General features: G+C 45.9%; 1 protein-coding gene across 3 annotated transcripts in view; it reads right to left on the reverse strand.

The window, feature by feature from the left end:
- kifap3a (kinesin-associated protein 3a) overlaps positions 1–15,719 on the reverse strand; it is a 17,541-nt gene extending 1,822 nt beyond the window's left edge. The window contains exons 1-20 of one of the 3 annotated variants that reach the window (XM_072699530.1): positions 15,521–15,719; positions 14,711–14,842; positions 14,413–14,564; positions 14,141–14,199; positions 13,918–14,059; positions 13,575–13,674; positions 13,079–13,203; positions 12,864–12,962; positions 12,521–12,699; positions 11,015–11,177; positions 7,558–7,658; positions 6,093–6,201; positions 5,371–5,483; positions 5,116–5,281; positions 4,886–5,011; positions 4,210–4,308; positions 3,856–3,941; positions 2,637–2,823; positions 1,918–2,017; positions 1,527–1,639 (exon numbers count right to left, since the gene is read on the reverse strand). In XM_072699530.1, the coding sequence (XP_072555631.1) occupies positions 1,606–1,639; positions 1,918–2,017; positions 2,637–2,823; positions 3,856–3,941; positions 4,210–4,308; positions 4,886–5,011; positions 5,116–5,281; positions 5,371–5,483; positions 6,093–6,201; positions 7,558–7,658; positions 11,015–11,177; positions 12,521–12,699; positions 12,864–12,962; positions 13,079–13,203; positions 13,575–13,674; positions 13,918–14,059; positions 14,141–14,199; positions 14,413–14,564; positions 14,711–14,842; positions 15,521–15,552 (2,304 nt within the window). In that variant the 5' untranslated portion in view covers positions 15,553–15,719 and the 3' untranslated portion in view covers positions 1,527–1,605. Of the gene's footprint in view, positions 1–1,526; positions 1,640–1,917; positions 2,018–2,636; positions 2,824–3,855; positions 3,942–4,209; positions 4,309–4,885; positions 5,012–5,115; positions 5,282–5,370; positions 5,484–6,092; positions 6,202–7,557; positions 7,659–11,014; positions 11,178–12,520; positions 12,700–12,863; positions 12,963–13,078; positions 13,204–13,574; positions 13,675–13,917; positions 14,060–14,140; positions 14,200–14,412; positions 14,565–14,710; positions 14,843–15,520 lie in introns of those variants that run through there. The other 2 variants (XM_072699529.1, XM_072699528.1) reach the window with 2 other exon arrangements.
- Positions 15,720–16,440: the final 721 nt, after the last annotated feature.

Below are 16,440 nucleotides of genomic sequence, written 5' to 3' on the forward strand. Positions count from 1 at the left end.
TTTTTCCTATTGGCCTGCCAGCACTGTCGGAGGAAATTTTGCTCATAATTAATAGGCCTTTGCGGCTGGGGGCCATGGGGCCGTTCGGGGCTTTACGGCGGTTTCCAGCGCTCAGCCCTGTGTTTGACCGGAAGCCTGGCTTTACTCCACAGGAGCCTGACGGAGGAGCTGCCCGCTGGTCACAGTGTCACCCCATCCTGCAAAGGGACTTAAACGTAAATGCAAGGCCTGTAAGGAGCATTTGCGGGGGGAAAAAAGGAGGGGGGGGGGACCAAAACACACATATCTTTTGGATCTGGACGTCACACATTATTAGGGGGAATGGCGTTTCCTGGGAGATGCTGGGACTGACGAGCAGATATTGGAGAGCAGGTACAGAAAATAAAAGGGGCGGGAGACCGTGAGACTGACTCTGCTTCGTGTGTAAACCCTGTGATCTAAGGCAGCGGGCTTCCCGTGCAATTAAACCTCAGCTTGTCACCTCGTTTTTCCAGCCAGAGGGGCTCGGAGGTCAAAACACAAAGGGGGCTAGTGTTGGAGGCCAGGGTTGGTGACTTGGCGCGGCCGGACAGAGGCCCGTAATAAAAGAGCACATACAGACACAAGGGCTGGGTTTTACGGGTCCTGGAGCGAGCGAGCTCACAGGAAGAGCTCTCCGGCCCGCGCACTTTGATCTCTCCCTGTCACTGCTCAGGTTACACATCCCACTTTACTGGCCTGAAGGAATCAGCAGATTTTTTTTTTTCATTCCTTCTGATTGCCCTGCCATATTTTTTTACATTACTGAGCTGCTTAGCCCCTGTCAGGGAGTGCTGTCGGGCCCCGAGGGGCCTTCAAAGGGCCCACTGATTGCTTTCTTTCCTCCCTCCTGCTTCCAGCCCAGTGAAATTTAGGTACCTCTTAGCGGACAGCCTATAAGGAGGGCTACTGCTGTGCATTGCCCACACTTCAGAGAGCTCCATCTGGCCCCTGGGTACAGTCACAGACGCAGGCCTGCTAGGCCAGTGGCGACAGAGGCCTGCTGCTAGTTCCCCGTTTGGTTAAGCACCGTCACCCACTGTGAGGGTCTGCAAGGGCACTGCGCGACTGTCTTTTCAGCACAAATGGACATCCATCCACCCATCCATCCACTCATCCATCCACCCATCCATCCACTCATCCATCCACTCATCCATCCACTCATCCATCCACTCATCCATCCATCTTCTAAAACTGTTTATCCAATCCAGGGTTGCAGGAATCCAAGGAAGCACATAACAGGGAACGTCAATGCAGGGCAACTTAAAGACCAACAATCCAAATGGTTCTTTTTAATAGCTACTTTACAATAAGCCTCTATAAAACTCATATTTCTACTGGAGCACAGAATAAATGACGGAACTAATTTCACATTATGGCGAAAGGTTTACATTTTTACATTTCCCAATTTTGGAATCACAGGTAAAGCAAATATCATATAACACTGCAGATGTTAAAATTGTTAATAGAGGTTTAACTGTTTGAAAAACCAGGCATTTAACACTCAGTTAATTTTAAGGATTATTTATTTAAAAAAATAGTGATTTTAATGATACATATTTTTACACCTCTTTAGAAGACGGCAAATTAATGATCCTTCTGTGCATCACAGAAAAGCGGCCTTTTAAAAAAAAACAGCAGATTAGTATCCTACAGCAAAGTCAGGGTAAAATGAAAATACAAATCAGGGACGAATGGCTTTTCAGTAAACATCTATTTTTTACTAGGAAACATTATTACGGCCTTGGACAGGGAGATGTTTAATTCTCAGGCCTGGTCTACATCTCTGAGTCCCTCAGACTCCCGAGGCATGTTTGTAGCAAGACTGTGGGACTGAGGCAAATGGCAGCTCGTGACACCTTGTGCGGTCAGACGACACTCCCCCTTGAGCGGACTCACCTGTCGTAGAAGATATTTGGTCCTGAGATGTCTCCGTTTTGCATCTGGAAGTCACTGAAGAACTCTGGACTGATCGAACCATCGGATGCGATTAATCCATCTGCACAAAGGACCGGGAAGAAGCATTCAGGATAAGAAATGTGACTTGTGACTGTCAGTAAGGCTGCAGGTTGCAATCCAAGGAGTGTTCCTGCTGTTGTACCTTCAGTGATTAATCTGAACTGCTTCAGGAAACACCTGAGTATTACGTTAACTGCATGTAAAGCTCTGCATTGTTGCATGTTGCATGTGTCTGTGAACATCAACAATATTTTATTATACAGATTTAGAATGTTACATAAAAGGGAGTGCTGTTGTTGTTGCTCAGAGGTGGCAATTTCAGGTCCAGAAAGTAAAAATCCAGACCATGATTTACTTTCAACCAACCAGTTGAGTATATAGAGTCACAGTCACAGAGTACTCAACTGGTTGGTTGAAACAAAATCTTGGTCTGGATTTGTACTTTCTGGACCTGAAATTTCCACCTCTGTTGTTACTGCTCTCTCATTTCAGGTCACTAAAGGTACCTGAAGCTGGCTGAGGGAACCACACTTTGAAGCTATTAAAGTCCATGAATGAGACAATTAAGCGGACATATTTTAACACTGCAGCTCTAATGCCGAAGCACTGAACAGGAAGAGTAACTTTGACACAAAGTCCAGGCCCAGTGTCCCACCCACCGGCGCTGTAGAAGAGGTCGGGTCGCTCCAGTACGTCCTGGTCGTACAGGAAGGGCCCGCCGTCGTCGTTGTACGCGTACGCCTCCAGGTCGCCCATCTGCCGGCTCGCCACCATCTCCAGCCAATGAGAGTTGTGCCAGCAGAACTTCTGGCTCTGGATCATCCTCCCCCACTCTTGGTCATGCTCCTGGGGAGAGCATGACGTCAGCACCACACCGCCCAGGCCGCTCACAGAGCGCCATCACACTGAGCCCTTTTTAGGGCCTCAGCTCTAAATTACAAACTGAATTGTTTACAGCTGCGGACAGACACCTATCACAGCAATATCACTCAGCCAAATGCAAAACCATTACACTGCAAATCTGATCATTAGCATTAAAAGTTATCTGGAATGAGGGAAAATAGCACAAGAATATCACTTTCATTTAATGTCGATTAGGGCTCCATGCTGTGCTCTAAAGGTAAGGTGCACTTTAACGTATACATGCAGATTCTTTCCACATGCCCCATTTTATTCTCTACGGGAGACAGTTTTGGGGTCAGGGCACTGGGTCAGTTAGAATGACATAATTGGTCCTATTGGCTACAGTATTCTTACCTTCCAAATACATGCATCCCATATATTCTGCATATATCCTTAAGTGTTTCTCAACCCGGTCCTCAGCCACCCACAGTCAGTCCGTGTTTTCGTTCCCTCCGAGCTCCCTGCCAGACAGTCCACATTTTTGCTCCAGATAGGGAGCTGGGAGGGAGCAAAAACATGGGCCGTCTGCGGATCGGGAAACACTGCTCTAAGATGCTGAGCTATACACTGAGCTCTGTCTCAGGAGAAAACTAAGAGTGGAGTAATAGACCAAGTAGTGGATATAAGAGGAGGCTGGACAGGACTTTTACGGTGAAAGGAGGAAGGGCGGCGCTGCAGTGTCCCGCTTTGCATGGCTGCAGAGAGGCAGCTACAGTCAGAAGCCCGGGGGCCGGCGTCCCCTGATCAAATGCAGAGCTCCTGCACCCCTTCATGTGGCCACGGCTTAATAACCTCCGTAATCATCTCAATGAAACACTTCCACATACACAAGTAGGTGGGGGAAGGGTGGTGAGTAAGTAAGGGGTAATTAGAAATTTGCAGTGGAAAGGCAGTGGGCCACAGAGGGGCTATCACCCCTAACGTGAATGAGGGCCATGCATTCCGGCCTGCCCAGAGGGCCGCCAGGAGACTCACGGCGATGATGTCCAGGGTGCTGTTGCAGACTTTCTGGATTTCTCTGTTCCTGTCATGCATCAGGTCCATGATGTAAGCAGGGGCTGCTTAGTTGGCATTAAGGAGGAAGCACCAGTGTTACTCAATGGATTGGTTCACAATGACCTTTTATACACCGATGCAAGAATGACAGGAATAAAAATAATACACCATTTTGTTTTAATGGGGGCATTTATTTGTTGGAAAAAAGAAGTCACAAAAGGATCTGCATGTACAATTTATAATCTAATAATGAAACTGGAAAAAGAACATTAGTTACTAGAACAGAAGACTGCGGGGCATTTGGGGAGGGCAGGGGGGTTGCGGGAAGGATACGGGTCTCCTTGATGATGACATCTCTGGTTGCCTGGTGAAACACCATCTGGTAGAAGACGTAGATGATCTGAGAAACAAACTCATCATCTTCCTGTTGAGCTGAGAGAGATAAAGGGTGAGTTTTTTTTTTCTTGTGTTAATGTGAAGTCTTTTGTGCAGCTCAGTGACACGCATCATCCTTCCATATAAAAGGATTTTCATTTCAATTGATCCGTTTCATTCACATAAACACAAACCACAGTAGAGGGTGACAGCACTGTACCCACAAGGCTTTGGATCATCTGTTTGCTTTGCTCTAGCTGCCTCCTGCCTGTTGTTTTTCCATTAGACAGCTCATTTTAGCTCTTCCAATAGATGGTAAGAAATGTGCCATTGAGCAGTAGCAGGACTGAAAGATCTCACTATCCAGGAGCTGCAGATTAAAACTACACTTTTAACTTTCCGCTGAAAGTGCTCGCTGGTCTTCCCCAACATAAATAACGGCTCTACATTCCTTTTCCAGGGGCTCATTCATCAGCACCATGCATACAGAAAGCTTTGGTGGCTCATGCAGCATCACTCATGAAGAATGTGCACTTTTATACTGTTTTTATTTACCTCTACCGGACCAATATTTTGAGTTCATACATAGACTGTCCGGCCGTCCATTTCAATATGCAATGCTATGCACGCTCACCATTGAGAAGCTCGATAAGTGCAGGGATTATGCCAGATTTGGCCAACATGGCGGCACAGGCGTCGTCCATGGAGACGGTTCCCAGCAGGATGACCACATCTAGGATGAGGTCGTCCTCAGTCGAGCCTGGTTACCGGGGGTGGGGGGGGGGGGGGGTGTTGGATGCCAATGTCAAAGCAGGGGAGGCTGCAGACTCGTCACAGCCCCCCTCCCCAGAAAAAGGTACCGACCGGGTTTCAGGTGCTCCTTCAGGTAGGGCACCAGATCATACTCTCTCAGCACCAGCTCCCAGTCCAGGTCGGGGATGGTGAGGTTGGCCAGTGTGCCCAGGCACTCGATCACAAACTCCTCCTCCTCGCCCGGCCCAATCTGGGCTGCCAGGTCACCCACATAATCCTGGGAAAGGGACATGGCTGTTGGACTTCAGCCCCAGGGACGTGCACACTGTCATACACCTTACACCGTCCATCATGTGTCAGACTCACGAGGAACAGCTGCTTAGAGGGGCCATTGTGTTGAGAAATATTCCTAATCATCTTCATCAGCAGAGCGTCCTTCAGTTTCAGCGCCCTCTTCATCAGCATCCTCAGGCCGTTACCTGAAGAGCACAGACTGACCGCTACTTTTCCAAGAATACAGACTATTAAACGATTTTTTAATAATAATTTGCAGCCACAGTACTTGGGCTGTGTCGCTTGTGCACGTGACTGCTGATCAGCGTAAGCTGCCCCCTACAAGACATGCTGGGACTTACCATCACGTGACTGCTGATCAGCTTACGCTGCCCTCTACAGGGCATGCTGGGACTTACCATCACATGACTGCTGATCAGCTTACGCTGCCCTCTAAAGGGCATGCTGGGACTTACATCACGTGACTGCTGATCAGCTTACGCTGCCCCCTACAGGGCATGCTGGGACTTACCATCATGTGACTGCTGATCAGCTTACGCTGCCCCCTACAGGGCATGCTGGGACTTACCATCATGTGACTGCTGATCAGCTTACGCTGCCCCCTACAGGGCATGCTGGGACTTACATCACGTGTCTGCTGATCAGCTTACGCTGCCCCCTACAGGGCATGCTGGGACTTACATCACGTGTCTGCTGATCAGCTTACGCTGCCCCCTACAGGGCATGCTGGGATTTACCATCACGTGACTGCTGATCAGCTTATGCTGCCCCCTACAGGGCATGCTGGGACTTACCATCACAGATAAGCTGGCTGTTCCTCTTGTTAGCTGCCAGGTTGATGCCGAAAGAGATGAGCTCCACATCAGCATGCTCATCCCCACTCTCAAAGAGCATCTGCATCAGCTGCAAAGGCAGGCCTCTCAGAAACATATCACCTTACCACTAATTAGCAGAGCGGAGCCCTCACATTTTATGCCACACACATGGGAACATAAATGATTAAGAGCAAATGATTAAGAGCAAACATGATGACTTGAAAATCAGGCCAGAAATTTCCCATATTGGCCATACGGCTAAAACACACACAAATGCAACATCAGGCAAAACTAAGACCCACGGGCATTTAATGCTTCAATGAAAGAAATACAAAACAGCTGGAAGACTTTACTCAACGAAGCAAGTCCAGTGTTTCGCAGCACAGACCCTAACATGCACGTCAGGAAAGGTGGAGGTTTCATCCCCCCCCCCACGCCTGCTCATAATTTGTACTTTTCTTTAAGACCAAAAACTACGTGATTGGAAACAGTACTCTGCAGTCGCTTCAAATCAACGCCGAGCCGGTGCGATAGGGCCCGAGGAAAAACCCCTTTGCTACCTACGGCGAGAGGAGAGGTGCTGGGGGAGGCAGGATAAAGTGGGGGGGGGGGTGGATAGGCATTGCCGTCCGCTGATTTAATGTTAAACAGGAAAGCATAAAAGGGCACCCTAGGTCCTAAGGAGGCTGAAGCGTGCAATCAACCCTATCCCATACTGAGTATCGGATACCAGAGTCCAGGCCTGAAATCACCGCGTCTAGACTCTCTGGCACCTGACTCTACTTATTTACCAGCGACCGGTGGCCAGGCCCGCATCCTGCTCCACGCACCCCCACAAGGTCCCCCCCCCCCCCACCCAAACATCTTTGAGTGATTATGCCGAGGCCTCGTTGCTGTGGTGGATTCTGTGCTGGGGGGGGGGGGCACCCCCCATGGCACTGGTACCCTCCGGTCGACATGCTGTGGGGGGGGGGGGGGAGGGAATGGGTGGAGGGAAGGGGTGCAGGAGAGAGCTGACCGGGCTAAATGGCAGCTGGGCTCGGCCACTGCGGATTGTTTTTTTTAAGAACACCTGTGAAGGATTTTAAGCAAATTAAAAACTAATATTTTAAAGACTTCAAACCGTGTCACTGAAAGGACAACAAATCCAGACTGGTATTCCTAACCAGGGGAGCCGGTGCCGGACAGGGAGGCGTCTCTGTGGCAAATGCTGGGATCTAATCTGAAGAGAATACCCAACCAAGTAAAAGATGAGCTAAATGCTTCACATTTACCACAGTGACCCAGAGTGCAGATCCAGTGACAGAAGGCCTCTGCGAGCTGGAATCAGGCACCAGTGGTTTTTACCCAGCAGGAGTCCAGAGCCCCTTCATCTGGCCATAAGCCAGCAGCTGAACCCCAAGACTGCGGATCTGGGCCGGTTCTGCTCAGCTTCGCGTCCTACCTGCGGGATGCAGTCTGTGTAGGCAAACATGGACTTGGTGCTGTGGTCCATGCTGAGATGGTAGAGGATCCTCAGGGTGACACGCCTCTGGCTTTCCTCACCTGATGTGCACATGGATGACAGCATTAAGGACACTGAAGGAGACACCAGCCCACTCTTTCTACTGCTATTAAGCATCTTTGAGATCTTGTAAAAGCGCTATATATATATAACATGTATTATTACTGTACAGAATTAACTCTCACTACATTTTTTACTGAGACTCTTACTATATTATGTATCACTGTACTGACCAAGCGCCTCCTATATCATATGACTAAATGCACAGAGTGAGTAAGATTCTTGTATAATGAAGGATCCTTGTACATTTTAGATTTTATCTGTTACACATTAAAATCGCCCATTACAGAAGAACTTCCACAGGGAAATAAATCACGTCTCTAATAAGCCAATTATGAAGAGCCAACAGAGAACGTGTTCTCACCTCTATTGCTAGTCTCACGAGCTGTCGTTCCAAATAAACAGACCTCACGCATAACCTTGTTTACCATCCCAGCCCGTCCCCTGATGGACGACTCCCAGAGCGGTGGCGTGATTCAGAGGCTCAGACCCACCCTGCCATCAATTAGGCCGTCCTCTCAGGGGAGCCCTATCAGGTACATGCAGTCGCCCATTACATAACCGCTCGTTTAGGAGGACGGCGCGGCGGCAGCGATGCCACTGAGATGCTCGGGGCATGTTATCGCGAGTTATTGGGAACAGATGTGGCCACAGGGATCCCAGGGTTAAAAAAAAAAAAGAGCGTCTTCGTTTAATTGGGAAAACAGGAGGAAGCATAAATTTTACTGCCATTAATAACTTCAAGCTAAACTGCCCGGCCCTCGGAGCAGAGCGACGGCCGGTACATGTGCTTCTCATTAGGGTCACTGCAACATGTGACCCGCGTTATTACCTCACTTCGCCGGTAGGAAAATGGAGGACCTAGTGGGCTGGAGAGGGACCTATTAAACATTCACAACACTGCTGCAGCCCGAGCGTGCTTGTGTTTTTTATACACGACAAAAAAAATAGCCGTTAAAAATTAATTGCTGTGTCGGGGGGCAGTTACTGGTAGCCCTCGCTTCAATTACACCCCCGTTTGATTTAAACCACTAACGTTAGTAAAATTACAGCAGGGCAACATTAGTGGCGTCTGGGTTCGTTTTGTGGTCAACACCAGCGCAGTTTTGTAAATAAAAATAGCATTTAAATGCTCAAAAAATGTAAAAAAAAAAAAAAAAAAAAAAACATTAAGTAAAAGCCTACATTAACCTCAGTAAAAGTGAATTATCTCCATGGCACAAGTTGATTTGTGATTGTAGACTAACGGGAAAGAAAGCGGGACGCTCATTACGACGACGCATCCCTGTCATCAGAGCAGAGGCTATGAATTCATTAACAAGCAGGGGGCCGTGGAGAATGAAGGAGGTGATAATAGGGGCCCGCGACCACCCCTCAGTTTGCAAGGCAAAAACACATGGATAGGGGAAACTAGAAAGAGATTTACGCCAGAGCATCAAACACTTGAGAGGCTGATACTTCTCCCCAGTGTCCTATTAGAGGCATAGGTCACCTTTAGTCCAACGGTGTTGGCCAATCCGGTCCTCGGGGACCCGCAGACAGCCCACGTTTTTGCTCCCTCTTCAGTGCTGGGAGGGAGTAAAAATGTGCACTGTCCGTGGGTCCCAGAGGACTGGGTGGAGAAACACTGGTCTACAAGCATAAAGCAAACAAAAGAAAGAATAGGGGAGTCGCCCCCAAACATAAAGCTGAGCTTACTGGCTACATTATGGTATTCTTCATCCAGATGCTGTATATCCCTCCATTTTCTTTTTCTTTGATAAGGGGGGTGGCAGGGACCTGCAGCCCATCCTCAGAAGGACAGGGAGAGACCTGCACTCTCATTCTATCACCAAGCACACAGGCCAATTCACCTGGACCCCAGCAATTTTACACATTAGCAACACTGCAGCATCACCAATACTGCTGGTATTATGAGAAAGGGATTCATGTTTCAGCTGTTATAGCCACTAGTGAAGGTGAGTGTGAATCGCACGTGTTTCCGACTGGCTCCCGAACCTGAGGATTTTTAGGGACACGGATGAATCTCGTGAAAGGAGACATCCATGAAAGTGAAGCGCCTACACCAACAACCACAACCTGCCTGCCCACTCACACACACAAGCCCCTGGCCCAAGGTACGACAAGAAATGGGAAACTAACAAATCTCACTAAAGCAGAGAGAGCTACCTGCACCACCAAGGTACTGTGCTGTCGATTCATTAAGACGTTAACACCAATTCACAGCCACGTTCATGAAGGAAAACACTGAAAAATGAACAGATTACGAAACATTACTGTACACCATCGGAATCACGGCATCCATGGCAGAAAGAGACGCAAAAAACAACTGTTTACTTTTTAACCCCCCAAAGCAACCTTTTCCTGGTAAATAACATCCAAAATGACACATGCAGAGCCATGCAATGCAGCAGAAGACATACAACTCTGATTAAAAAGAAGACTTTTTGTCTTATTCCTTATTTTTCTTGTTATAATATAACCAGGGGTTGTATGCTGTCATTGCTAAAGCATGTGGCTGCATACTGAGCCATTTGACATAAAATAAATACATGGAAACAAGACAAAGGTCTGGAAAATACGGTAATGAAACCGCTCGCCTATCTGGAGTCTGTCTATAATTAAATGGCCAATGTCCACAATGCAGTCAGCCACTGGCAACTCCTCTAGTTGCCACAGTTGTAAACATAAGTGAAATTAGCCAACATCGCACACGTCATTTTAATAGCCACAAATGTCACAAAACCCGTCAACCACAATACGAGTCATAAACATTGGGGAACAATGCAATAATCATAGGGATTGATGACTTTAGGCGAGAGAAGCTGCTGCTGGAGGTAAAATCCACGTCAGAGCAGCCCGGTGGTTCCAAACTGCTGTTAATGGCAGCTTGTGGAAATAAAAACATTAAAGAGCAAGTCGGTCTGAAGCCCCAAAGGCCCTTCTAGCCCAGCCCTAGAAAGACAACATCAGTTTTATAAGTGTTTTCCTAAAAAAAACATACATTAATCACAGGGGATACCTAGAACCCTCAGGAGACACTTCAAAAGCGGAAATGCTTGGTGTTGCTATGGTAGCGACAGATGGACGATGTGTCATGCAGACAAGCGCAGCAAGTGTCTGCACCAGCACAAGTGCATTGTGGGAACTGTCTTTCTGAATGTGAAACACTTAGGACATAGGAATGCTTGCAAAATCTGGGACATCATGGGTCCTAGAATAGCATCCGGTGGAGAGAAACGGACATTTATAAATTGTTGTATAGGATAATGGCCTGCCAAAGGGCCTGAGGTGAGAGGGGGCGGCGGCCTGCTGGGGGCGGCGGCCTGGCCTGTACCTAGCAGCGCGGTCAGCTTGGGCAGCAGGCCCACTTGGACCATGCGGCTACGCAGGCCGGTGTCGAAGGAGAGGTTCAGCAGAAGACGGAGGGTGACGTTCAGCAGGTCCTCGTGGTCACATGGAACCAGTCTGGCCAGCTTCTCCACCGTGTCGAGTTCAGCCTGCCGATGGAAACGGAGTGGGAGCAAAAACAACATAAATAAACAAATACATGGTTCTCCTTCCTGTGCCCCCTAAACTCTGCTTCATGTTATGGCCTGAAAAGCATATGAGACCAAGGCCACTGTATTTACCGTGGTAAAACTGTTTAAATACCAACTTGTGTGCTGAAAATTACAGAGACCCCCTAAGACATAGCAGGCAAGGCCTGAGTAACGTGATGTTGCACCCTCCACTGTTCACTTCCGGTTCTCCAGAGGACCCATTGTGTCTGATTACAATGCTGCCCCCCCCCCTCGTTAACAGCACACTATATTTAACTGTGGTCTAATTCACCCACATGGAGACATATTTATAAAAATCTGCCCTCTGTTAAACTGTTGTTTTGTGCTAGTAAACATTTACCCCAATAAAACCTTGCAATAAAAAAGTCACACTCTGACTCCCACTTAAAACTTATTGCTACCAGTATCAAATACTTTATAATCCTTTATAAGTGAAAGTTTATGACATGTGATACTGAGTTTTTCATAGCTGCAAAGCCTATCAGCCTGTAAATCAGACTTTGTCGCGTGGTAAATCAGTTCTTGCTTTTCCGAACACCATTCGCAGCCAAAAAAAGGCGGCATTTCTAAAAACCTGCAGACCCTCCATCAACCTTCGACCAGGTTTTCTCCTGAACGTGTATGTTTTTTTTTTCTCCTCATACATTTAGAGGCTGCTGGGCACCAGCGACGTGGCCGCAGATGGGCAATGCCCACTCCGTGTCAGCAGAGACAGACACTACCACACCAGGGCATCCCCCCAAGACACAATTCGAACACTGGTACCCACTCAACAAATTCATATGCCAACCCCAGGAGACTATACTGGTAACCCCACTGCTGGCCACGAGCACATATATTATCCAGAAAATAAACACGGTGAAGGAAAATGAACAGCAACTGCTGCTAATCTGTGCATGGACACTCATAGAGAGGAAGACTGTCCTCTTCTGATGTAATAATGACAGAGCTGCGGAGAGCACGTCTCCAATAGCGCACAGTCTTGTCAGACCTCTAGGAATAGCTTACTGGAAAGAGAAGAGAGGCTTTTATACAGCAAAAAAGGCAGCCCAACATGCCTTGAGATGATGATACCATCTCAAACAAGGAAGTGGAGTCAGAAGGAATGTAACATCTCAAAGAACCAATCACAAGGGACTTAATTTATAATGTAATTAAAACAAATGTCTTGTGACTCGTTGCTGCAGGTGTAGGGGGAAGATTGCAAACCTGCAAAGTGTGACTCACTGTCTGACTTAATTACCACATGTATCAGGAGTTAGTATAAGAGCGAGTCTCACCATGTCGTTCTTATTTTCCAGGAAGATACTAAGCTTCTTGAGAAAGGAGACGACCAGCACCAGCAGGTCAGCGTTCTCCCTGCCTAAGATCTTCACCAGCATGCACACAATGTTCTTGTTCCTCATCTTCAGCTCCGTGCGTGTGTCCTCTGACAGGTTCAGCAGGAGGTACAGCGATACTGTAAACGCAGGAAGTGTGTACCCATTAGCATGTGAGCCTATTAGCATGTGAGCCCATCAGGTTGCATCCTAGTCACCATATGACCTTCTCACGCTACCCAGTCCAATTCAATGATGGAGAAAAGATAACATGGAAACCATGAAATAAGATATTTGGAAGCACCTCTGAGCAGTCGCTCCTGCTTCACCACAAGGCTCTGGTACTTCTTTACAGCTTTCTCATATTCTTTTCTTCGGTTCTGGTCATCAGGACTCTCTTCACGTAAGTTAAATTAAGGAAAGAGCTCTTGTTTTCGAATCTGCTCATTAAAATAACAAGGGAACACTTTTAGACACTCTATAGCCAGCCGTCTGTCTGGTTCTCCACTGTAAGGATATAAGGCGTCTTCTTCTTCTGGAGCTCATACTGCCACAGGTCGTACCTCTTAAGCTCATGATCAATGATGCCCATGCATAGGGCTCCTATCTTGTAGTGGGTGATGAGTCCATGAAACTGACTGAAACTGAGAAATGGAAGGACAGACAAGTAAATTTAACTGTCAGACAGGTGAAACCAAAGTACGTCAAAATGGCAAATTCTGAAGCATAACACCTCACTACTCTCAGAGAGACAGTTAGGGTTTACAATAAGATTAGAGATTCTGCAAGGCAAAGCAGTTGGAAGATAGATCAAAGCCCAAAAGCTTATTCTCCTTAGAAGGAGATTGTGCCACTTCTCAAGCTACACGTACATCACAGTGAATGGATTCCGTCCTGATGGATCAGCATGTAATAGTATCATTTCATTTCATTTTTCCCTCTCTCTCTCTCTCTCTCTCTCTCACTCTCTCCCTATCTATCTATCTATCATCTATCTATCTATCTATCCTCTTACCTTGAGAAACAGAAGAAGATGTAGATGATACTGGTGGCCAGCTCCATGCTTTGCTTCCAGTCTTCTCTCAGAACTCTGGCCAGGGCTCCCAGCGCTGTCTCTGAGAAGTTAGAAAAACAAAGATGTAATGGTTGAAAAAACATGCCCAGCATTGTGTACAAAATCATGCATTGCCAACTATACTGAAGAGCCATATTCATGATCTGTATATGAGGATCCATGCCATGACACGTATGTTGGCTGGCGGCTGTAAAGCATCAAATGCTGAACAACAGGACAGCTCTATGTAAACAGACGAGCCAATGCAGGCTGAGGGGCTGTTTCAGTGTGTGTGCCACCTTACCGTTCTGCAGCAGCTCCTCGAGATTGTTGGGCTTCCGGGCGAGTTGGAGGATGAGTGCAGCTCCCCTCGCCTTCTCAGAAATGTCCTCATACAGCAGGTCCACATAGCTGTCTATGCAGCTGATCCCGGCTTCCTCCTCAATCTGTTGCACAACGGCATCACCTTTCAGAAAATAATTACTCTCAACCCAAAACCAAAATTTTCATGTATTTCCACACAGTACCTCCATGTCTTCAAAGGGGGTCAGATCTCTGGGTCTCGCAGGCTTTTTTTCTCCTCTGTCTTTATGAGCCAATTAAACAAAGTTGGTAAATAGAAAACCGCAGCATTTCTGAAAAACTAAAAATCATAACTTATTGTTATAAGCACTTCAAAGAGAATAATTAAGTTACTCTATATTAATCTGTTGTTCTTGTCATTTTCGATGACATGGCTTCCTAGACCAATCTCAAAATGTGTTCCATCATGGATACTTAATGCAATCTCTCTCCTTACCTTTATCGCTGGTTTTCCTGTGATTTTGCAGATAGCACAACAAATGTTCTACTTCAGGAAGTCTGGAGGAGTTGATAAGTGTGCACTCCTCCACCACCTTCAGAGCCAGCAAAGCAATATTTGTACTGGCATTCAGGCTTTTGAGACGAATGCTGCATATAAAATGTGTTATTAGTTTTACATTGTTGAAATTTTCTGGTCTAAAGCCTAACCTTCTATTTCAAAACAGAATCATGGTTAAGTGAACAGTGAACTCTAAAAAGGTAAATTCAGGAACCTTATCACCAAAAGTGCTTACATCTTCTGGCACTCCTTCCGCTCTCCTAGCATTGGATAACCCATTTGTCCCAAAATTGTCGCCTCCACCTCATAATGAACTATGAGGGCTTTTTCAGTTGGATGGACATCGATACTCCCAGCCTTCACTCTCCTACACATGAGAATAGACACAATTTGACAGTACCTCTACACAAAAAGGTGCAATAAGGACAGTTTTCGGTAAACTGGGGGAAACCAAAGGCTGGGGCATGTTTGGTTTTTAATTAGAAATATTTAGCTCAGAAAATCATTTGCTGTATGTCCCATTCACATCTTAAACTAAAAAGTCAGAATTATTATTATATAACCATTTAAGGGCTAACAGACTGTCCCACTTTGCCAACATAGCTAGTCAGAACATAACTGGAAGAGCAAATAGTCTGTAGTTATCATTATTTTAATGATTTTATATTATTATTACAAATTTTCTAAGTAACTTAAACGCGCCCTTGGTCCAACTAGCTTGCCTTTAACATACAGACTGTCAGTAAGCAAAGGGCTGATTTTATCCCTCAGGCTAATTAGGCATTTTGGTAGTTAAATCCTGAGATCCAGCATCTTGAAGGAACGTAATTAGATAACGAGTTACTTAGACAGTTCCTGGAAAACAGCAAGAAAAACCAGCGTATTTCGTTCATATCGTCACATAATACAAGACGGATTTGACACTGTTAGATATGGTTGTTGTATAAATAAGTAAATATGTCAACTTTTGCTAGTGAGTTTTTTCCCGTTACACAGAAACGCTTCGGTTCGCAACATTAGTATGTTAGTTAGCTCTGCTGCTAACCTCTTTAAAAATTGCGCATCCTCCGCCTGCATCTCGACCTCTTCGCAGACATGCACCAATAAATAGGACTGCTGATTGTGCACAAGAAAATGAGTTAAACTGACAGAATATGGTCTATTATTTGTGATTTCCCACAACCAGAGTAGATGTTTGACAACTAAAGCGTCCCTGTTGCTATGGTTAGGGAACAGCTTACTCTACCGACATAGATCGAGGAAAACAGTAGTTGGTCATTTGCTGAATTTTTTTAAAATTATACTGCCATCTACAGGCTGGGAGGAAATTTTAAGCGTACTTCAGGCACTACATTTCAGTGATAGGTTAAAATAAACGTTTTCTTTATTTTTGCGGAAAAAAAAATATTTTAGCTTATAACTGGGTTATTTTTATTATCAACACTTTTATAAAACACTTATTCATTTAAGTAAGCTCTCTCTTCATTCTAAAAACAAACCTGTATCTCATTAACAGATACTGGAGCAGAGGATCTAAAAATAATATTTATTCTATTAACCGCTCAATTTCACAAAATTGATCACTTATTATTTATATTATTGTTATTTTTGTTTAATGACACTATGTCTTTGTTACACAAACAGACTTAAATTTATGTTCCTTACACGAATCATGCAACTATTCTGGGAATGAAACGAAAAGATATTCCAACTATAATGGCACAACACTGGCCATTTATGTGCAATAAATATCAGGGTGCCTACAGTGCAACATCCCATATAAAAGGTTAGCCATGCAAATCTGTCGTTACATTACATTTACCATATTTAACAGAGACTTTTATCAAAAACGAGGTAGGCTACATTTTTGAGAAGGCAGGGTCAGCCAGTTAGGGTCTGTATATGTCTATGAACAAATCGAATTCACATTTGAACTATACAAACAGTTTAATATCACATGGTACC

Source organism: Paramormyrops kingsleyae, chromosome 15, assembly GCF_048594095.1.
Source record: "Paramormyrops kingsleyae isolate MSU_618 chromosome 15, PKINGS_0.4, whole genome shotgun sequence".
Lineage (NCBI taxonomy): Eukaryota > Metazoa > Chordata > Actinopteri > Osteoglossiformes > Mormyridae > Paramormyrops > Paramormyrops kingsleyae.